General features: G+C 42.7%; 2 protein-coding genes across 7 annotated transcripts in view; one reads left to right on the plus strand and one right to left on the minus strand.

The window, feature by feature from the left end:
* Nucleotides 1–13,409, minus strand: part of LOC122165110 (multidrug resistance-associated protein 1) — a 47,648-nt gene extending 34,239 nt beyond the window's left edge. For 2 of the 4 annotated variants that reach the window (XM_042827789.1, XM_042827786.1), the window contains exons 1-4: nt 13,303–13,409; nt 2,271–2,447; nt 1,617–1,742; nt 676–813 (exon numbers count right to left, since the gene is read on the minus strand). In XM_042827789.1, coding sequence (XP_042683723.1) covers nt 676–813; nt 1,617–1,742; nt 2,271–2,447; nt 13,303–13,350 — 489 coding nt within the window. In that variant the 5' untranslated portion in view covers nt 13,351–13,409. Of the gene's footprint in view, nt 1–675; nt 814–1,616; nt 1,743–2,270; nt 2,448–3,005; nt 3,030–3,061; nt 3,086–13,302 lie in introns of those variants that run through there. The other 2 variants (XM_042827787.1, XM_042827788.1) reach the window with 2 other exon arrangements.
* A 3,604-nt stretch (nt 13,410–17,013) lies between these two features.
* Nucleotides 17,014–21,605, plus strand: CEP20 (centrosomal protein 20). Of its 3 annotated transcripts, none has more exons than XM_042828193.1 (5): nt 17,014–17,088; nt 17,472–17,669; nt 18,414–18,498; nt 19,350–19,489; nt 21,218–21,605. In XM_042828193.1, the coding sequence occupies exons 1-5, from the start codon at nt 17,061–17,063 to the stop codon at nt 21,292–21,294; spliced, it is 528 nt and encodes a 175-aa protein (XP_042684127.1). In that variant the 5' UTR covers nt 17,014–17,060; the 3' UTR covers nt 21,295–21,605. The 3 variants fall into 3 exon arrangements, with proteins under 3 accessions (XP_042684127.1, XP_042684128.1, XP_042684129.1); XM_042828194.1 differs by having other exon boundaries at nt 18,417–18,498; XM_042828195.1 differs by lacking the exon at nt 21,218–21,605 and having other exon boundaries at nt 18,414–18,536; nt 19,350–19,434.
* Nucleotides 21,606–22,317: the final 712 nt, after the last annotated feature.

Genomic DNA, 22,317 nt, shown 5'->3' on the forward strand with positions numbered 1-22,317 from the left:
AATAATCAGAGCAGCACTATTTACATCACAGTTTGTGATGGGACTGATACCTAGAGTACACTCCCAAGAAAACAAAGTATAAGGAGGGAGGGACACACAGATAAAGACAAAACCCATTCACAAAAAACTAGAAAAAAGCTGAAAGTTCTCAAAATTCACAAAATATGGCTTAAGGGTTTCAAGAAAGAAAAGTGATAATTCTGTTTGCAGGCAGCTCCACAATTCATCTGCTATTTGAAGTGGTTTAGCTGAGAAGCAGACTGACAGAAAAGTGTTTCACTTGAACAACCTTATTTTGTCTCCACAGTCATGAGAGCACATTACAACATTTCAGGAAATCTGCTGTATAATCAACAGGAAGATGTAAACTCTCAGCACTTTCAAATCAAACGTTACACACACTTACTGCATTCAAGCAGAGAGGACCCCTCTCTGGAGCAGCTAGCAGAATGTTCTTAACAACTGTCACTGTAGTAAGATCAGTGAATTTCTCTAACATTTCAAAACCAGAAAAGCAAGGCCATTAAGTCTTGCTTGTTTTATTTTCATAACCCGAGGAATGAAAGCACACTGAATGGATCATTAACTACTTGACTGGCATAATTAGCAAGCAACTACTCTACTACTACAGTTTTCAAGATTATTTTCAACTGAACGAGGCTAGCAATCACTTACTGTATTTAAGGCAAGCATAATTTTGGATCTAAAAATTACTGTGGCACATAGCAATGAGATGAGCCAGAAAATCATCATCACGCCTGAAGACTGTACTCCTTTCATTCTTTCATGTTGTATCAAAAACGTGGCAAGCAACTGTCAACAAACAAGATACATGTATTTGTAAGAGAGATTTTAAAACAACACATTACACACATATGCAAAGTAGAATGCTAGAATGTATTCATTTAACATTTCATGTCCAATCTCTTCCAGGTTTTTATTGTTCTCTCCCCAAAAATAGCAGGTGTAATCACTATCATTCCATGCCTGTGATAAACGTCAGACAACCGCTAATAAACAAATAGCAGGGCATTTCCCTTGAAACTGACATTGTAGAGATACTGCAGTGAAAGAAGACAATACTTAGCAAGGATAGGAAGAGGTTGAAGATGACACCTGCATGCCTTGCATGGCATTTTAAGACTTTGGACCACACCATCAAACCTAACAGGCACTAAATGCCACACAAAGAAAGTTTGTAACAAGTTGGTAACATCTTCAACAATCTTTTTTGAAGTTCATTGAAATTTGTGTTATCTAGATTTCCTCATAACTTGATTCTTTCACCCTACACCTGAATCAAGTTATTAAATGAAGAGTAGCTCAAGCCTACTAAAATTAAGCAGGATAACTAGCACTGGCTTGCATGTCAACAGGTAACACACCAAACAAAGCTAGGATAGCTTTTGGTTTTGTTTTGTTGTTTCCCGCCACCCCAGAAGAAAGCACACACTTCAGGTTCAACACTTCGCAATTAAGCTGTCGATTAAGTCTGTACATATATATATATATATATATAAAACTGTAACTTAAAGAGTTAAAACACTGCAGAAGAGTAAGATGCACGTTAGTGATTAAGCCTTTGTGCCACCAAAGGATGTAACAGAAGAACTTACCATAGTTATACCCAGAACAGTAGGGCTAATGAGAAAAAACGGAGCTCGAAAAATATTTTGACTTCTTTCCCAGAAAGAGTAGAAAAGGTCTGCCCAGCAGACTATCCACAGTATTAAGCCCAAAGCCTGCAATATAAAAGCGTGTTTTATACACGAGGTCACACAGATCAGGCAGCACGAACGCTGCATGCAATAGGCTAATGGAAGAGGAACCACTATGAGATCACCTCTTTTGGACAATCCTTCTAAGCAACAACATGAAAGAATAATTTGGTTTTACCTACTGAATCCATCTAACAAGAAAGGAGTTCATTAACTTTCAGTACCATACATTTGAGTTGCCTCAAAATAGTGTGCTTTAACTGGCCTTACAAACTATTTAAACAGCTTTTTTAATACATCAGTTTCAGAAAGCAATAGAAAAACACAACACTTGGAAATCAAGCATAAGTAGAAGCAAATTACAGTTGAATTGCACACACCGGCAGAGACTGACGTTCAACAAAACCGGTTGTGCTACATCTAAAAATAAATAATCAAAACTGAATCAAGAGAAACAGAATCACAGAATGGTTAAGATTGGAAGGGATCTCTGGAGGTCATTCGATTCAACCCACCCAGCCTAATAAGTAATGATTTTAAGGAGTCACATACCGTTTTGGCTTTGTTGAGGATTGACATTTGGATGTAACCCCTGTCATGACAACGAAGATATAGAAAGTACACTGGGAAGCAGACCCACAAGTAAATACAAGGGACCCAGACCAAGACTGTGTTCTGAAAGCACTGGGTGAAGTCTGGATTTTCTGTGTGCCATGTCAGATTCCAATCCTGAGGAGGAAGAAAAAAAAAAAAAAAGGAAACAGTCAAGAAAAAGCAATCACAGAACTCCTTTATTAAAAAAAGGCATGAGAAAAAAAATGTATACAGCTGTCTTATTCTGTAACTTATTGCATGCTTATTTATACCTGTAATAGACTAGCTCTGTACTGAGACACATCCAATTTTATTGAACCTCTCACAGCTCAGAAATTTAGAATCTTTACAAGATAACATCAGTTTCATTTTTGTTGGCTATACAAAGCTACTATAACAGACAACACTCAAATGTAGTAATTAGGATCTTTAACAGCATTTACCAGGATTTTTACATTATGATTGCAGAAAAGTAAGGTGACAATGCTAGCCATCTCCCACTGTAACCATTATGCACAAATGACCAAATGCAGTTGTGGAAGTATTATCTGGCACAAAGTAGGAACAAATAGAATGAGATAACATCACTATTTGCAGAACAGCCTCACAAATTCAAAGTTGTATGCAGCAAATCCAGTTGCGAGTTTCTGGTGATTCATAACAACAGCATGTAGAGAGAAGCAGCAGGCTCACCTTGAGCATATTTACCATTCATAAGAACAGCATGTAGAGAGAAGCAGCAGGCTCACCTTGAGCATATTTACCATCCAGCAACAACAAGATGTACATCAGTATAATTCACCACTTCCCTACTTCTCTCAACGTCGTTCTTGAAAACAAGAAAAACCTCCATATGATCAAAGCAAAACTAAATTAATGAGAATGTAACCACTGTCCCATTATTGATACAAGGGCTATTTATGATGGCAGTAAATTCATCTTTGACAGTGTGTTTATTATTGGCATCTTCCAGCAGTGCAGTATTCAGCAGGCAAAGCACACCTTACAGGCCCCTGTTTGAAAGCAACACATCCTGGGCAGGTAGGCGTGTGTCCAAAAGCTCCTTAACAAAAGTTTCCTCCTCAGCATTTTTTCCGACCGCTGCACGCCTTGCAACTGCACCAAGCACCACTGCTGGGACCTAACAGCAGTAATCTCATCTGCAAAAGCCTGAGCACGTCACAAAAACAAATGCTACTATCTACATTTTACAGACGAGGAAACAGAGCCAAAAGGAGCTGTGGTGCCTGCCCGCTCTGCTCCAACGTCAAAGCTGAAAACATCCCACTGCTCAGAATCACCCACCTTTATCTGTCCCTAGCTGGTTAAACAATTAAAAATAGAGGAAAACAGAACTAAAGAGAAAAAGAAGATTTAAAATCCAAAATTTTCAAGTAGGTTTTCCCTTAACTGCAACCATTTTCTATGTAGTGATATTTTCTACCCTTTTTTTCCCCCTTCATAAACATATTCTGAAAACATTGAAACAAAAATATTTTCCTTCTCTATCTTCCTCCTATTTCTGCCAGAATCTAGGACTCCTTCCTTGGCTGGATACAACACACAACATACACAGCTGCTATTTTTTCCCTGCAATCTTTTCATTTCTTATCACTCCTTTCAGTTAAAAAAAAAAAAAAAAAAAAAAAAAAAAAAAAAAAAAAAAAAAAAACCACGTCCAACCTAAATACAGGCAGTTCTCAGAAATTAACACTGGTACAACATAAAAACACCCAACTATGTTTTAGCTTGTGGTCACGTAAGCCATTCATACAAGGGCTGCAGCCGTAAAGGCTGTGGCTGAGTCACAGGCTTATTAAGTTCCCCAGCTGCAAACCATCATTAGAAATTTCAGCTGAGTCATCCTTACTTTTAGCCACGGCACAAACCGTTTTTCAGCTTCCTAAATCCTGTCTGCTCAGCTTAATAGGCAAGAAAAAACGTCTCGTGACTCTGCAAGGACAGTTTACAACTCACAAATTAACACACTTAATAAAATTATACCAGAACACTGATCAGCTTTACAACAACAAAAAAAGACACTTGACATATTCTTTATTTTTTTAATATTGTTGTTGTTATTTTTAAGATCTACATGCTCTTTAAAAAAGCAACTACTTCTTTTTCTTGTGCTTTCTAATGCCTGCTGTAATGAGACATCTACCAGACATCTACCAGAAAGGACAGAGCAGTGAGTGCACACATCTCTGCCATTTGGCTAAGCAAAAGAAAGACGTGTACACATAACTACCACGCATGTTGGATGTTTATATTTTTAAATATCCTCCAGTCAGTCTTCAGTTCATTGGACATTTATGTTTGCAATTGAAGCATTTCTGCCTGACAGACAAGAGGGTGAGATGCAATGGTATCTCAGAATTAACACAAAGTTGGGATGACTAAGCAGACTGGGCTAAGAATACTGCTAGAACTTAACAGCCACAGCAACTTCAATGTAAATTCTTTACACTCTTTCAAGATTTGATCCAAAGGCTGTGGATATCCAATGGGAGCTCACTTAGCTTAAATACACTATACTCATTGCATGCTATAGCATACTTGAGCTGTCTATACACAGGTGAGGTACAGAACTCCTTCAATTCAACACACATTTCAGCTAACAAAAGGTGAGGAAATCATGCAGGAAGAGACGCAAAAAACTATCTTCCTCTGCTGGTTCTCTAGAAGCAACTCTCTTACAATGTAGTAGCACAAACAGGAAAAGACCTATACGTCAAACACGTTCTCCTGAGGACCTACTACGCACATCAAATACCATACAGATTCACCAAGACAAGCTGAGGGCTTCTCCAAAGGCAGACTGCACTGCCCACCTCCAGAATGGAGACTGTCAGGAGACCATTCCTGAAATAGACTTCCAAGGCTGAACTGAGATGCGCCGAAGGATTTCTTGATTTGTATTTGAGAGTCCATTTGTTTGGGTTTACATAGCAAGGTTCTGGCAGCTGGGAAGCTGAAGGTGCGGCCCCTGTGAGAAAAGCCCACAAGCTGCAGCAAGGCAGATAAGAGCCAGCTGCAATCAACTCTTGTCTGGATACACACCACTGTCCAGAGCCCAGCCACAAGACAGGCTGGTTGTGCCTCTGAAAGAGCAGATTTAAGAAAGAGAAATCTATTGTGAACCAGCAGCTGGATGAGAGCAGTGAGAGAAGCATCCCTGCAGCCCCCAGGGTCAGAGAAGGAGGACAAGAGATACTCCAGGCCTGAAGCAGAAGCTCCCTGCAGCACAGGAGAAGCCTACAGTGGAGCAGGCTGTCCCCACACAGCCCTGAGGGCACTGCACTGAGCAGGTCTCCAAGTGCAGTGATGGAGGAGCCCAGGATGGAGCAGGACATCTGGAGGAACTGCCGCCCATGGAAAACTGTTGGAGCAGCTTCTGAAAGATGGGCTCCCCATGGTACAGACCCATGTTGGGGCAGTTCTAGAAGCCCACACGGGATCAGCTTGGGAAGGACAACTTCTATTGGAAGGGGAGAAGGACCCACGCAGAGCAGGGCTTGAGCAACCATGGAGAAGCAGCACAGAAAGTGTTACAGACTGACCTCCATTCCCCTGTACTGCTCAGGGAGGAGGTGGGATGGGATGGACAGGGAGGCGGTTTTAATTCACTTCAGCCTATTAGCAATTGGTGGTACATTATATTAATATCCTTTATACTGAGAATGTTTTGCCCATGATGGCAATTAGTGAGTGATCTCCCTGCCCTTATATATATATAAGGGATATATACACACACCCACAGGCTTCTCCCGCCCTTTCCTGTCAGAAGAAAAGCATATTGTAAACTCTGCATGGAGGATACCACAGTGCTGGGACATTCAATCCAAGCTGGAAGGCACATCGCCTCCCATCATAAGGCCCACATGTACATGAGGTACACAAATTACAGCAATCAGTTACGGGTACACGAGCCTCAACTGGTCCTGCTACTTCACACTGCTGATTCTCTTTTGTTTTACAGAAGCCAAGTTTACAAGCTGTTTTCCTTTCAGCACAAGATAATATTCTGTGAAAAATCTAGGTAGTAAAATACAATGATGCAGACCTTTGTATGCAGCATTTAAGAGAACTTAATTAGCTAAAATTGATGTTTTCTGTGACTCAACTACTAGAAGCGATTTTAGCAGGTCCTATTCAAGCAATAAGCTGTCCATTTTCATTTCTTACTATTTTTCACTCTGATCAATGATTTAACACTTCTGTTTTGAGGAGAGCAAATGACAGGGATCCAAGTATGCACTGAAAACTCTACACAAACCAGCAGCCTCCTGCAATGCAGTAGGAAGAAGAAAAAAAGCTGTTTAGTTCTACAGTTACTACGTTGTATAATTTGGAAGCTACTTTCCATTGAACCATGACCTCAGGCTCTCACAGAAGTCACAGAGTGGTTCCTGGTAGTTTCTTGATGGATGCTGGGAGAAAACATCAGCTATGGGCTCACTTTCAGTCTGCTCCATGAACCCACATCCCAGGTGCTGTAGTTTCATTGGTTCTTTTCTTTTTCAAATCCCTTAGCAAACTTAAAGTTTACCAGAGGATCAAATGGGTATTTTTTAAATCCTCTGACCTATTTCTCAGTTTTCATTTTAGAAAGTTGTCATTTCCATCATGAGCACCGTGGCTGAAAAAAAATACCAAGCCACAGCCTTTTTTTTTTGTGCCAAAAAATGTATTTTCTCCTATAGCACAGAATGGTTTCATATTATATTTCAAGTGAAATCCTCTATCTCATGTTTCCTGCAATCACATGGATCTATTCAGAGGTAAAACGCTTATTTAATGTTGCATAATCCCAAGGAAAATAAAGTACATGTTATATTAATTCCCATCTAAAATGTCAGGATCAGGCCAGTTAGAAGCATTGCTGGTAGGACTGTAGGATCAAGCTGTAACACAAAGGATCAGTTATGCTGCCGCTGGGGGAGGAGGAGAGCTGTGCCCCCAGCATGCCCAGACTCAAGAGTGAAAGTCTGACACTTGCCAGGACCTTGTGCCTGGCAGTCTCCCTCCTGGCAGCCAGGAAAGGCTGCTAACTGAGCAGCCACCCACCTGTTCTCACATCAATAATCCTGTTTGACCCACAGCACATTTTAAAATTCTCATTAGCAGAAACACAGAGACCAAAAGTGCTCAGTTTCATGCCCACTGTGCACAGGTGCAGGCTGCCAGCCACACTTAATATCACCTGTACCAACCAGCAGCAACTGAAAAATAAACTTTTCTATGCACATACGTAAAAAACAAGATTACAAAACTACACGGGAATCTTAATATCAAACAGCAGATTCCCTGCCTGCCTCTTCCCACATTGAAGGGTTTCTTGACCTCACTAAGCATGCAGCATCAGAAGAGCCACCACAAGCAGACCAATGGTGGAAAAAAAGGACATCTGCCTTTAAAGCAGCTTTAGAAGGAGCCCTGAACTTGTTCTGAAAGTATCTGATATGACCATTCTTCATCAAAACAAACAGAAAACATGGCAACATTTGGCTATGCTAAAAAAATAAGGAAAACCAACAACTGAAGTGATCCAGATTTTGCAATAAATTATAAGGTCTGTTCTCTAGTCACAAATTTTAAAAAGCTCTTTGAAGTTATTCAGTTTGTCAAGTAACTTCCACTAATTTCAGCCTTGGAAGTTACAAAGCACTGAAAGAATGTTCTCTAAATGTACTCTAAATGCATTATCTTTATTCTGTCATTTACATTCCACTGTCAGATAACGAAGTGTGGACCAAACCTCAACATTTCTTCAAGTCAGCCTATTTAGACTAGAGCCTACAAGCACAAATAAGTACACGTGACCTTCACCAGCATAACATTCACTGTCCTGTGCTAACTGCTCAGATTAACTCACAGGAGGTGAACAAGGTGACAGATTGGTAAAAAAAAAAAAACAAGCAACAATTATTGATACAAAAAAAATTTACTCCAGAACTCCCACAGAAAGCAGCAGCTAGACCCACAAGTGTCAGTGACATTGCAACTGCAGCTCTCCTGTATGCCCAGCAAAATTCACAGGAATGGTCTTAACAGCAACAAAAAAAAACCAACAACACTAACATGACACTACAACCATCCCAAACTTCCTTCTATTTACAAGTCCTTTAAAAATACTATGTACACTACAACCAAATTGTTCTGTACAAAGTACTGCTTGCACTAGTGGATCCTGTGGTTCTAAAATCAATTCCAGATCTCCACCTTCATTCACTCATTCCCTCAGTTTCTCATAACATTATCTATTACAAAAGATTTTAGTAAGAATAAGTTCTCAGCAGCAATGGCTCGCATCACACAGATCTGATTTACCAATGTGGTCAAGAAAAAGCTTCTACCTTCCAGTCCTGGTGCCTGCAGCTCTTTCTCCAATTCTCAAAAAATAGCATTTCCTATTGTTAACAATGAGTTGAAATCCTTTGCAATATATAGCTCTGCATCCGCTGAAACTCCATATACAATGGCAGAAAAACAGCATGTTTTCCCTTTGTTTCTCTTTTGGCTAAAAGAAGCAGCTGGTGCCAACAACTTGCTAGAAAAGGGAGCAACTGCACTTGTGGAATTTTCAAGCCAAAAAAGCCTCTGGAACATGGCATTGTTTCTGTGGGTTGGACAAACATATCACAAATTTCAGCAGCAGCAGCTGGAAATTTAAAATACTTCTCTAGATGTAGTGCTGCTTGTGTACCATTAAACAGCATTCGACCACATGACAATAAAATATTGTTTACCATTGACAGTTTCAGAATCAAAAGGACAGCATTTATCTAACCATAAATTTCCAAAACGAAATCAGTTAACGGGAACAGGAAAAAATCCTGTTATTATCCCCTTATGTTGTTGTTGAATAAGCTGCATCTGAAGCTCCCACAGATGCAGTGAGAAAAAAAGTAATGCAAGGAATTCTAACTCTATTAGAAGTAAGGGAAAGGTCAGTCCCCTGCAGACAGCTTTTTAGAGATGTGACCCAGAATGACTTCAATGCAGCCCCAGTTAACCTCCCCTCAGTCTGAGTATAGCACAGTGCTTCCTTGCAAACTGCACCATAACTGCAGGGAATGGCATAACTTACCCTGGGGTTTAAATGCTTTGAGCAACCTTGAAACAGTCTCACTAAATGACAGCCATAAAATGACAGACAACCTGTTAAGGAAATTTCTATCTAAAATACAGCATCAGGCTTCATTTTGCTGTACCTGCCCTAAGCCAACCAACCCCGAATCAACAGACATAATATTAATTCTGTGAAAGCAACCACCAGTAAGACTCATTTTTACACGCTTAAACGTGAGAGAGCTGAGAAACTGCATCTGGCTTTCATCGCTGAATGAAACCACAACCAAGCAGTGAGAGCCTGACAATTAGCTGCTAATTATAATAAAGGCACCATCTTGTGTAAAGGCTTTAACTCTCTGCTCCTCCTCTGTCGCAAATCCTGCCCACACGTGACCTTTCCAGGTTAGGAAATGCAAGTACTTTATGGTCTGCCTACTCATGTAAATTCCTCACACCGAGGTTTTCAGAAACACATCCATAAAATTGATTGCTTTACAATTTAAAGGAAAACTTAAACTCAACTTTGTACCAAGCGCACATCAGCACCACCCTCAGCTGCCTTCCTTGCTCTGCCACAAACACTCTGAAGAAGAACAATCCAACTACAGCAACATCCAGACAGTCATTACTACAACTGTGCCTTCCAAAGTCACTAGGGAAACCCATGTAGAAATTGCCAATGTGAAGAGGCATCTGAAAACCAAGTCTTATTACTAACCTAAACTAGGTAAAACCTCAGCCTCCAGTCAAGCACCAACCTCCCACCTTCTAAAACTTAAGACTACATATCTCTGCAAGAACATCACTTTTTCTTCTCCCTATTTTTCCAAATCACACATTGATTGTCTTTGTGAATAATTTAAGACTTGTGTGTGTGATATGCATCTATCATACTGCTTTATGTTAGCTATTATTTGTACTGAGCTTCCTTATTCTTCTGTCTTTTGTTTACCACTAAGATATCACAGACCTCCCGCTCAGATAAGCCTGGAAGAAGAGAACAAACACACAAATTAAAAGCAAATGAAACCTGTTAAGTATGAACCTCACACACATACCTGCATCCAGGCTCCCTACCATCTCTGTCTACCTGCCCAGCTTTACATTCAAAACGCAGCCATCTCACTTTCGATAGCCCCACCAGCACCCTCCTATGGCACACTCTTGCTGTTACTGTGAGCTGCCGCTGCTTACAAAAATATCTTACTGATACATTACAAAATAATCATCTTACCTGCCCAGAGTTATTTCCTAAGTTATTTTATGCTTCGGTATGTGCACCAGAGGCACTGCAAAAAGCTCTGGGATTCAAGAGATAAAGAGATTTACCATTTAGCTAATACATGACAGCATGAGACACAGAACTCAGATTGTGAAACCATCCCTTACATTAAAAAGCTGTTTTTCCTTCAAAACTCTCAGGAAGTTATCTGCAGGTATAAGCAAAAACCCCAACATTTCAGATTCTACCTGACTAACAAACGTCTTCTAATGAATAACAGACTGCACATAAGGCTGGCAGAGCTGCTAGAAAGGGACTGAATGAAACTGCTTGAGTCTCCTTTTTCACATCTCGCACTCCTTTTTCATAGCAGACTCTGCATTCACATTGTGATATTCAAGGCAAAACTACCTCAGCACTTCAGATCACAGACTACTTTTTCAATTCAAACAGACAATAAATTGAAATGCAGGTACTGCAGAATGTTTCCCCTGACCCATAAGTTTTCATCTTCTCTTTTTTTAAAAAAAGCTCTTAGTATTATCAACATCTTATACAGCTGCAACCTGATATTATGGATGAAACACTCAGTGAGATACTTTATGATGATAGAGGGAGAACAAGTATGACAAAGCACCCTTCCAAAAAGGAACTGTGATTCAAAGAATGACAAGAAACAGTTAAGTTCCACATACAAATCTGATTGCAGTGAAAGTTCTCATGCTGGGCACCAGAGACAGGTTGAACAGGGAGAGGAAGAAAAGGGTGAAGAAGATAGCAAATGGGGCTGCTGGCTTCTCAGAGCGGGTATTAAATAAAATCAATCTGTTAATTCTCAAACAAGGACTTTCAACAATAACATTCCTTGAGTGTACAACTTGGCCAGCAAGGTTTAAGAAGATTAGCACACAGTTTCTAAAGGTGCACTGGGTCCTTCCAACCAATAAAGCTTCCCCTAGAATTCAAAACTGAGTTGTCCCAAATTCAACACCAGGCTTGAAAGAAAGCACATCTCACTGCAGCGGGGTTTGACAGCACCAACCAGAACATCTGATGTGACCACAGCTTACCACAAGAATGCAAATACACCCATATTGTAAATGCAAACCAGTCCTGGGAAGAGGAAGCACGCACTGCACAAGACAGGAAAGTCCGCAGCACACATACAAGCAGTATCTGGAAGGCCAGTAAAACACAGCTTACACGTGGGCATTTTCTGGAAATCCATTTCAGCTTCAGCTTCAAACAACTGTAGCAACTATGGAAATATCATAAAATGTACCCAGAGTATCCAAAGCCAACAATGCCAGCATTTCTACCCTTCCTACCACTGGGGACAACATACCAAGGCAGATACATAGGATAAGTTCAGTAAAGGAGAATACTTTCCCAGACACATCTTGCATCAGTGGCAATTCATAATTGTTCTTCTGCAGGATTAGGAGAATCCAGAAACCAAACAACCACACCCAGAGGAACTTTTACTCAATAAATTAAAGGCCATCACCACGCGGCTTGGAGAAGGATAACAAATCACAAAACTGTCTAAATTTTTGGGAACCAGAGCAGCTAGTGAAAAAAAAAACCCAAAACATTTACTAATTACAAGTGACAAAAGCTTCATAAATAACCATATTACACACACAAAAAAAAAACCTATTTATGTAAGAGACAGTATCATCAGAAAGCCTACGCAAATGAGCTGTTGCAAACACAGCAGCCCAGTTCCTGCTGCTACCTGATGTTTCAGCTGCCCAGTTCCACGCACTGAGGCCTCAGTTATTCACGAATCTGTTACTCTCAGTTAAGTTCTTCCATAGACAGAAATTTGAAACATGTAGCATCTAAAACTCTTCATGTACAAAGGCCTGCTTCCAGGGAAAACAGAAAAACCAGAACAGCTGATGGGTGCTCATAGTTCAGCCAGTTTTGAGAAACCTGAAAATCAACTGGAAAAAGATATTAACATCAGCAATGTAAGAGCGGGTTGCTTTCAATCAGCCAGAAAAGGCAAACACCTCCAAGTGCTAATGGTTTTATAGTATTTGCTAAGTAATATTTCAACGGTTCTTGAGATAAGTGCACAATGGTATCTGCCGAGATTATCTCATCTTTTCCAAACTGGTGAAGGCAGCTCATTAGCTCAGAACTATTCGGCAAACATCCGACGAACAGCGGCAAGTTCTTTTAACAGCCAATGAACATCCACCTCTTTTCCTCATATCCCCACATCACCTCACTCAACGACCGCTCCACTCCACAAAGCAAATCCACCACAATCCTGCCCCCCGCTGCTCCGGCACTCGGGAGCCTCCCCGGACCGAACGGCACCGCGCTGCATCGCCGCCACATCCCTCAGCCCAGCTCGGTGTGCCGTAGGACGGCCGTTCACCCACAGCGGGCCGCAAACTCACTGCCGATCGTTAAGGAAGAGCCAAAGCGGCGCTACGCAAACGCGACACGACCGCTACCCTGCAGCGGCGCGTCTTCGGCCTCCTCACAGGCAGCACGCCGCTCCGCTTCGTGCCGCCAGCGCGGAGGCAGCCAGCCGCCGTTATTGTTGCCGCAGCACACGGAGCTCGCCCCTCGCTTCCCGCCCTCAGGCCGCACCTCTCCCCTCGCTTCCCCCGGCACAGACTGCCGACCGCCCCACCGGAGCCACCGCGCCCCACGGCTCCGTCCCGCGCTCACCCAAAAGGGCTCGGAGGCGTCCGCGCTACAGAGGCTTTCGATCCCCATGTGGCGTCGAGGCGACCCGCGGACCGCCGCGGCAGCGCTGCGCTTCCCCCTCCGCACCTCTCCGTGCCCGGGCGGCGGCGGCCGGCAGCGCCGGCGCAGCACCCTGATTGGCTCCGCGGTCACGGGGATGCGGGCCCCGACGGCGCCACCGCCCGCGCCGCGCGGCCCCGCCTCGGCGTGGGCGGAGGCAGGCGGTATGGCACGCGGGGCCGCCCGGAGTCGGCTTGAGGCCGCCCGGCGCTTGTGCGCTCCGGGGCGGTGGGCGGTCGGAGTAGGAACGGCCTCGGCTCCCGCTCGGCGAAACCGGCGCCCCCGCCTCGTCTTCCGCCCGCGCACCTGCGGATCGCGCCGCCCGCCCCGGCTCCCGCGGCGCTGAAGGCGCGCCGCTCCGAGCGCCCCGCGGCCCCGGGATCCGCGCTGCCCCTCGGGAGGCCGCGTCGACACGGAGCCGGAGAGCCCCGGCGCCGTCCGGGGAAAGAGTCTCGTCTCGCTTTCATGTGTTTCACTTCCCAGCGTGAACCAGTTAAACTGGTTTCAAAACCCTGAACTAATTCTAATTGTTGCTAGCGGGAACTGAAACTGAACCAAAATAGCTTCACCCGCAGTTTGCACTAAAATACGTGCTAGTGAAGTAACTCGCCGCCCCGCGGTGGTACTCGATTGTCTCTCGCTCCGAATTTCAGTGCATCAGTTCAACCTGCAGGGCAGCGGCCCGCCGAGCTGACTCGAAACGGCGGAACGGCCCCGCGGCGGTGCGGGCGGTACGAACGGCTGCGGGAAGCGGAGGCTGCTCACGTGCTGCCCTGAGCTGCAGAAGCATCTCAAGGCTTCGACTTGGAAGTTAGAGACAGAACCCCGCTTATAAAATGTTCTTTTGCATCCAGAGCGCCTGTTGAAATGAAAAGGTTGTTCGAACAAACACCGGGTCTCGTTTGCTGAACACGCAAGTAAAAAGCAACGCGCGTACAAAACAAGCATGTCACAAATTGCCTCTTGACTCAGGCGCACAGCTTGGCGGAGGTCTCACGGCTGCGCTGCTCATAGCCAGCTGCGGCCAGCAGCCCGTCCCACTGCGGCGTGTCTGGGCAGGGCGGCACAGCGTTCCCGGGAAGCCCGGTGCAGCAGCCAAGCAGCAGAGCTCAGTCTGCACTGCGTTCGTGCATTCCTTGATGAACAGAACGGAATTATCATAGGAAAGCCAAAACTATTTGGGTTTCAGGAGTTACACTCAGTGCATCAGCCTAAGCGATACCTTGTTAAAATCTTCACGGTGCTGCCCTCCTGTTGATTCCTCAGATTTATTTTTATTGAGTTTCTGCCCCGTTTTGTACACTTTCTAAATTCATCTTAAAATCCTGCTAGAGACACGGGTGGGTTGGCTTTTGTTACTTTCATGCTCACTACAACACCTGTTGAAAAAGTTGTCGCAGCTCCAGTGGTGTTATCCTGCTGCCCCATGGCTCTAAGCACTGCCTTTTCCTCCAGTTTAATCTGCAGTGCATATAAAGTTGATAGCTCTCACTATCACTAAAAGTTACCGGTTCCAGTAGGCAAGGTGGAATAATTTTTTATAGCACTGCTGATAAGAGAAGCCAGGAAAAAAAACTGCTGAAGAGATAACACAGCCTCTAAGAGCTTACTCTTCTACACATACTGTGTATGAGTTAACAGAATACAAGCCTGTACTTGAAATGATACAGCAGAAAAATATTTAGGATATGGAGAACATATGTAGAAAAGTAAGCATGAAATGAAAGGAGGGCCAAGAAGAACACATTTCTACCCACTTGTTTTTCTCTAGATACTACTGCATGCTGACAGAGCAATAACATTTAAGTTACACTTTCAGGATTTCAGCTTTCCAAGGACTCCAAAATGTTTTTCAGCCATGGGAAGACCCTGTATGGTTCATGCACCAGGTGAATGATGGTTCTTATATCTAAAAATACCTGGATTTGCACCTCAAATGAATTCTCTTCCAATTAGTTCCATCTCTATTAGAAATTCCAACAAAATCAACAGCCAAGATTTCAACTGAAGTGCCGCCAAAATGCAGAGGAAATAATTTAATGCAAAGAATCATAGGATCAAAGAATCATTAAGGTTGGAAAAGACCTCTACAAACATCTAGTTTAAATGTGAGCTCATTCCTGACCATGGCTCTCAGTGCCACATCTCCACAGCTCTTGAACACCTCCAGGGACGATGACAGCACCACTTCCCAGGACAGCAGTGCCAGTGCCCAAACAGTGCTCCTGAGAAGAAATTGGAGCAGAAGAGTTCAGAAAAATGTAAGACTCAAAATATTTGTTGTGAAGAAAAAAATAGCGCTGACACAAAGACAAACCATTGAAGTACTACAGGGGTAAGATCCCAAGTTGCCATAAAGCCTCTGAACACGGGTTTCACAAACCATTGTTATAACTGCATCTTCTGAAACAGAGATTAATACTTACATAAACATTAAAGTCTTGTTTTAAAGCTGTTTTCCTTGTAATCTCAAAAATAATGCACCTGAAATTCTGTTCCAGATCCTGAACTTTGCCTTGAAATTAAGCCTGGGGCAGGAAATACGTGATGGAAAACAACATCTGCTTATCGATTGGAAATTACGTGTAAGAAAGCCACGACCCATGAGGTCATGGAGAAATTTGGGAGGATGTGGAGAGAAACGTTTGCCTGTGGGGATGGATGGCACATGCAGAAGGTCAGCGATTGCACTGAGGGGAAGGCAGGGAGCAGGCAGCACTGTGCTGCTGAGTCACACTGCGTGAGAGGAGCGGACACTGCAGCCACACTTCTGGAGAATTCTTTTTTCTCCTCTCTGAATTGTATGCATTGCTCCCTTTTAGCTATTCCTTGAAAACTCTGAATATAAATGTTTGCTTTGAGAGGAATGTTTGGGGGAAAAAAAAAAGCAACAACCACTTTGCTAGGTTACTAAGTGGCTCCATGCTTGAGAGGACGCCCACGTAACTCCAGGCCAGCAGGCTGCTGTGCTCCTTCCAGACCATGACACAGCCACTTGTTCATCCGTACTGACTGCACTTCCTCTGGAAAACACTTCATCATCCAAAAGCAAACACTGTCAGCTCATAAGAGCAAGGCGAGGCCGGCACCAAACCCGCACCAGAGCCTCACAAACCCGACTGCATGGCTGCAGCCAAGTCCTTCTAACCAGAATCTGGTTTTTGGTGCATGGAAAGTTCATCTTTGAGAGACCTCGAGCAAAACTCTCCAGGGAGGGACTCTCTTCACTCTTTTTTTAGACTAACACCCTTTAAATTAGAGCGGAAAACACTACAGCAATGCCAGAACGTCCTTCCTCAGCCTCCGCTCGCACGCACAAAATACCTGAGAGTAATTCCGCGTACACGTGTGCACCGCGTACTGTTTATCCCGGTTTGCCCTTGCCGGCGGACATCCCGGCAGCACAGGGCGCCGCCCGGCGCTGGGAGCCGCTCCCCGTGCAGCAGCGCCCCGCCCTCAGCCCTCCCGTGCCCTCAGCTGCCTCGGCGGCAGCTCCTCAGCGCGCCCCAGCGCTCCGTCTCCCCTCTCACGTCACTCACTGCCCGCCGCGCAGCGCGATTGGTCGGTGGGCGCTGAGAGGCGGGGACAGCGGGCGCCCGTCGTTGCCCTGTGCGCCTGCGCAGTGTACGACAGGCAGCGGTCGTTTGTCGCATCCGGGTCAGCGCCGCGGCGGTTGGGCGATGGCGACGATAGCGGAGCTGAAAGCAGGTGGCGGCTGCGGGACGCCGAGCGGGCGGGAGCGCTGAGGGGCTGCGGACGCTCCTTGGGCTGTGTGCAGCCTCCGATCGCCCCGATCGCTAACGGGGCAGCTGGCTGCTCGCCTCACGCAGGGCGTTGGGAGTAAGGGAGTGCCCTGAGCCTCACGCGCTCCGTCGTTCATTTGGAAACATTCCCCCACGTTTCCTTAACGCCTCCATCTGTAGGCGGTACCTGTCATACCTAAGAGTGCCGCTGTGTCACCCTGTGATCATCCACGGGTGTGGATATCTTAATTTCACCATGACTGTCCGGGAATTGTGCTTGTATTGCGGGCGATGAATGCTGCTCAAGCACGTTTGGGCTTTATATTAACTGAGTTTTTATGGTAACAGTTTTAAAGGACACGCTGGAAAAAAGAGGAGCCTTGGGGCAAATAAAAGCGAGGATCAGAGCTGAGGTGTTCAACGCGTTGGATGACCAGAGCGAACCGCGGCCGCCGCTGTCGCACGAGAACCTCCTGATCAATGAGCTGATCCGGGAATACCTGGAATTCAACAAGTACAAATACGCAGCGTCTGTGCTCACTGCAGGTACTGGAGCCGAGTTTGTGGTGTCACTGCTGCTGTAATTGGTATTCACTGCCTGGTTGAGTAACTCCTGAAACAGTGGGAACAAAGTGTGCAATCTGTGCAATCTTGGCTGACCCTGGAAACAAATAGGATACAAACACCCTCCTCATTATTTGCAGTGTTACGCCAAATTATACCATTAGTTTTTAAGAAAATGTGTTCTTTGTTGCTTATCCTTGAAGTAAACAGCATTTACATTGACAGATCAGTTAATGCAAGAGCAAATAAGTTTGCTGGCAGCCTACTCAACCAAAACACCTTACCAGACACGTGCTTTTGTTTTGAAAAATGTATATTTTAAAAATGTACATAAAAATAATAATAATGTACATATAAAACGTATGTTGTGATTTCTGATTGGCTTTTGAGCAAAACTTTAAAAAATGAAAATCACACAAATCAACAAATTTGAGAAATAATTTAAACTAATGTATTAAAGTAGTTGATAGTCTGATTTGCAGCAGTTCAGGCACGTAAGCTGTCAGAGGTGTGATTATCAGTCCTCAGATACAAACAAGGACATGAAGAAGGCCCGCATTTTTTAACAACTGCAATTAATCATCATTGGATGTGCTAAAATGCTGATATTTGAGAGCTAAAGCATTTAACTGGTAGCTCTAATCTGTATTTAAAATTTAAAGTTCTGTAATTGTCCTTAGATGTGGTAATTACGTTTGCTGTATGAGTGTATGATCTATTTTCCAGAAGCTGGCCAGCCTGAAGTGCCCTTGGATAGACAGTTTCTTGTCAAGGAGCTGAACATCATTGAAGATGCAAATGGAAAATCAGTGTAAGCATTGATTTTGGAACGCACAATATACTCTGCAAGTATGTCTTCACAATGTTTGTATAAATCACATATAAATGTTCTGTCACCAGCCCAATACCACTAGATCACACAACTGCTCTAAACATGTGGGATTCAAGTGCACAGTGTCAAACATGGAGCCATTTTCAATCATACTCTCAGCTAGCATTAAATTCTGTGAATCCTACAGAATATGTTCACAAGCTGTTTAATCACATGCCTGAGTCTCTTACCACTTCAGTCTTCTTTTTAGTCAGAAGAAGAAAACATATTATTTACACATTACCGAGCTGATATGCAAAGCAGTAAAAAGATTATTGCACTGTGAGATAAGATATAAATTCACAGCGTTCTGATGCAACTAGGTTTGATAGCAAGGGTACAGAAGCATTTTTAAACATGTTTAGTGTGCCCTGTAGCTTGGGCCCACAGAATCTGACTCATGCTTAGTGAAAATCTAGTTTGGGATACATGGTGGTGCTCAAGCCAGTAGCCCACTGGTCACACGTTTAATTTGTATGGCAACGCAGCTCTGTACTCGTGCTTTGTACTCTGATTCTTTGCTTACAAGTGATCTAGAGTTCAGTTGAGAACATCCTCTAGTGCAAGCTATGGGAGAGGGGTTGTCTTCAGGGATGGCGTATGCCTGTTCTTATATAATTGCATTTACCATAATGAATTTTAAATAATTATTCTGAAGACATGTGAACATTCTTAGAAGTGAACGTTAAGGTGTAAGAACTTCTGAGGAGAAGCTGTTTGATTGGGTTTTTTTAAGTGCTTAGTAGTTAATATGTTTCATAGATGGCTTTTGTGATTTTTGCCTTGAGCAGACCTCTCTTATATGGAATTATATCGCATTTCTTACACCACGGTGAAGAAGAAAGTACCCAGAGTACTCTTCCAAAGGTGTCTTTGCTGAGTTATCCAAGGCAGAACTTTGCCAAACCATCTACTGAGAGGACTCAAACAGGTGGGTCTGACTATAGGGTCATCTTCACAGAAGTTTCATTTGCGACGGGGTTTTCTGTGAGCTAGATTTGCTGATAGCTGCATAAACACGAGTGGACACAGGGTACTTCCTTCTCTGTACAGGGAATGTTTTGTACAGAAACCTTTTTTATAGGAAAAAATTCTTCAGTAGGACATTGTTTGTATGCCAAAATACCATTAAGCCATCTGACCTGTCCATCCCTCTTGCTCATATATTCATTTAAGAATAGCTCTACTAGATCTAACTTCTGATTTCTAAAATGACCTCTTTATGTTCCTTTATTTAAATAAGTGCCCAACTTAGACAACTTCTCAAGTCTGCTTCTCTTCTGTTGGTATGTTAATGCTATGTAATGTGTGCAAATCTGATTGCCCTCACAAATGGAAAGATAGATGGCTATTTTATTGGAATGGCTATTTTATTTAGAAAGCAGGCATTCTTAAAAATCAGGGATAGCAAAATGTGTATAATTTTTTGCAGCATAAAAGGTACTGTGAAGCTCTTGTTACTGTGTGGTAGCTGCAGCTGTCTATTATAGTGAAGGGAAGCACAGAAATCCAAATTGTTTAGCTTTATTCTTTTAATTCTTTTGGACCGTGAAAAACTGAAAACTCATTTAAATTTGGACCTAACAAATTGTTTTCCCATTTTCATTAAACTGGCCAAACTGTACTTCCTTACACAACTACAGATCTGGAATGGGTCAGCTAGAGGCAGTCTTGGTCCACTGGCAATTTAAAACAGAAATTTTGACACAAATTCTTAGTAAGATAAATTAAATAGGGGAATATTCTCATCTGTCCTAATAATTTCCATAGAACATTTATAATGTTTGAGCAGCCAGTTCTGTGTACAGGAATAAATCTTTCTGAGGATCTAATTCACGTCCCACTGACTGCAGAAACTTAAGCTCCAACTTCACTGATCCATAGGGCACTGCTGAATCTTATTTCCCTTCGTGCTCTCTGCCTGGTTGCTGTTAATACTGCCTAAGCTACAAAATGAAAGGGATTGTTGGTCTTTTATTTTCCCTTTCAAGGAGCTTGTTTGACATATTGCTTCACCTTCTGCTCTGTGGGATTTTGGGCTATTTAATATTATCAGCATAGTACTACCACCTATTCCTTTTGTATCCAGAAATTTGAAAAATTTTGAAGTCTAATATATTATTGCAGTATCTAAAAAGCATAAGGGAAGAACTGAATAAGCACCTTTCCTTAATACTGAATTGATGAAGATGATGTAGTTGCTCTTCTGCCAGTAGAGGGGGCTGAAGACATAAAATGTCAGTGCCAAAGCTGCTGTAACTAATCTTTCTTGTTAGAAGATTCTTATTCCTGTCAGAAATCAAGGTAATCAAGTGCATTCATATACTCAGCCTTCACAGTCTCATATTTAACATCTGTCTTGCTTTTCCTATTAGAAATTGTCCTTCTTGCTTATGTTGTTGAATGAATATTCAAATGAACTGGTACACAGAACGGGGATGTCGATACAAGTTGCGGTCAGACGTTCCTGTCAGCTGACTTCATCAGAGCTGGGTTGAAGCAATCTGAGATCCAGTCTTTGGTCTTGCAGTTGGATGAAAAAACACAGTTGTAAAATTGAGCTTGCTATGATGGTATTCCACATCAAAGTTCTTATTAACAGTTGCATCTCTGTCTCTCCAAACGTGTGAAAACGTTTATGCTTATTTTTCATTTTCAGATAGAATTCCAGAACCAGGAAGGATGGCTGGCACGAGCATTGAAGAGCCTCTTGTTCTGCAAAGCATGAAGAGATGATGTGATGACATCTTTTATATGTTCACTTACCCTGCAAAGCTCTTGGAGAGTTAATTTATGAAATTCTTCATTATGTAAATTTTTCCATTGTGTCCAGTGGGACCATTTCCATTTGTGAGAGCTCCCCACGAGACAGGAAGACCAAGTCATTATTCCTGCCAGTGAAAAAATATTAGCAAAAAGGCATTCTTCCTCCAGAAGATACAAGGAAAACTGTATATAAAATCAGATTAGTCAAGCCTGTGTCTAGAATTAGGCCTAAAAAATATTTCTCTTATATTTTAAAATAAAAATTTACTAGATATTTATAATTTCTGCCCTTTTATGTCTTCATGTACCTTTTCTAGTGTCTGAATATTTTTGGTCAGTTTTATTGTGTTGGTATTTGAAATAATTTTGGAATGATTTTTTTTGTAAGAAGAAGCACCTGCTACTCTTAGATAAGTATGGGAAAATAAGTTTGAAAAGAAAATTGCAGTCCTTTGGAGGAATAGTTGTTTGAAGTTCTCTGGAAACAAGGACTATATTTATCTTTATGCCAGCAAACAAACAAGGGTAACTCTTTTCCATCTGGAGTTGCTATAAATTGTACAGTGTAACACTAAATAATGGGACGGGGGAGGAACTTTTGTTTTTTTCCCAAATGACATGAAAGTAAAGGCAGGAAGAGTTAAAAATGAAGTTGATGGTTAATTACTGATTCCCAGGAGTTTTTTTTAGCTGAGATATTTGGATGTTTTTTCTGATAGAAGTAGACCTTGTAGTGGTACATAAAAATACCACGTAATCTATTTTTTAACAAATTCATGCATGTTAGTGTTTCCAGTGGTACTGAGAGTAGTTTTGTGTAATTGTTAAATAAATGGTGCAGCAAACGTTTGGGGGAAAAAAGAGAAGGAAGTTAATGTAAGTTTGCAAATGTTACTGAAAGGACCCGGAGTTGTGCAGTCTTTATGATGTTTTCCCTTAGTCTTTATTTCACCCAATTAGCATTGTAGGTATTTTTTTATTTTGATAAGTAGC

Source organism: Centrocercus urophasianus, unplaced genomic scaffold, assembly GCF_019232065.1.
Source record: "Centrocercus urophasianus isolate 14NV4802_14NV808 unplaced genomic scaffold, USGS_Curo_1.0 seq_29, whole genome shotgun sequence".
Classification (NCBI taxonomy): Eukaryota; Metazoa; Chordata; class Aves; order Galliformes; family Phasianidae; genus Centrocercus; species Centrocercus urophasianus.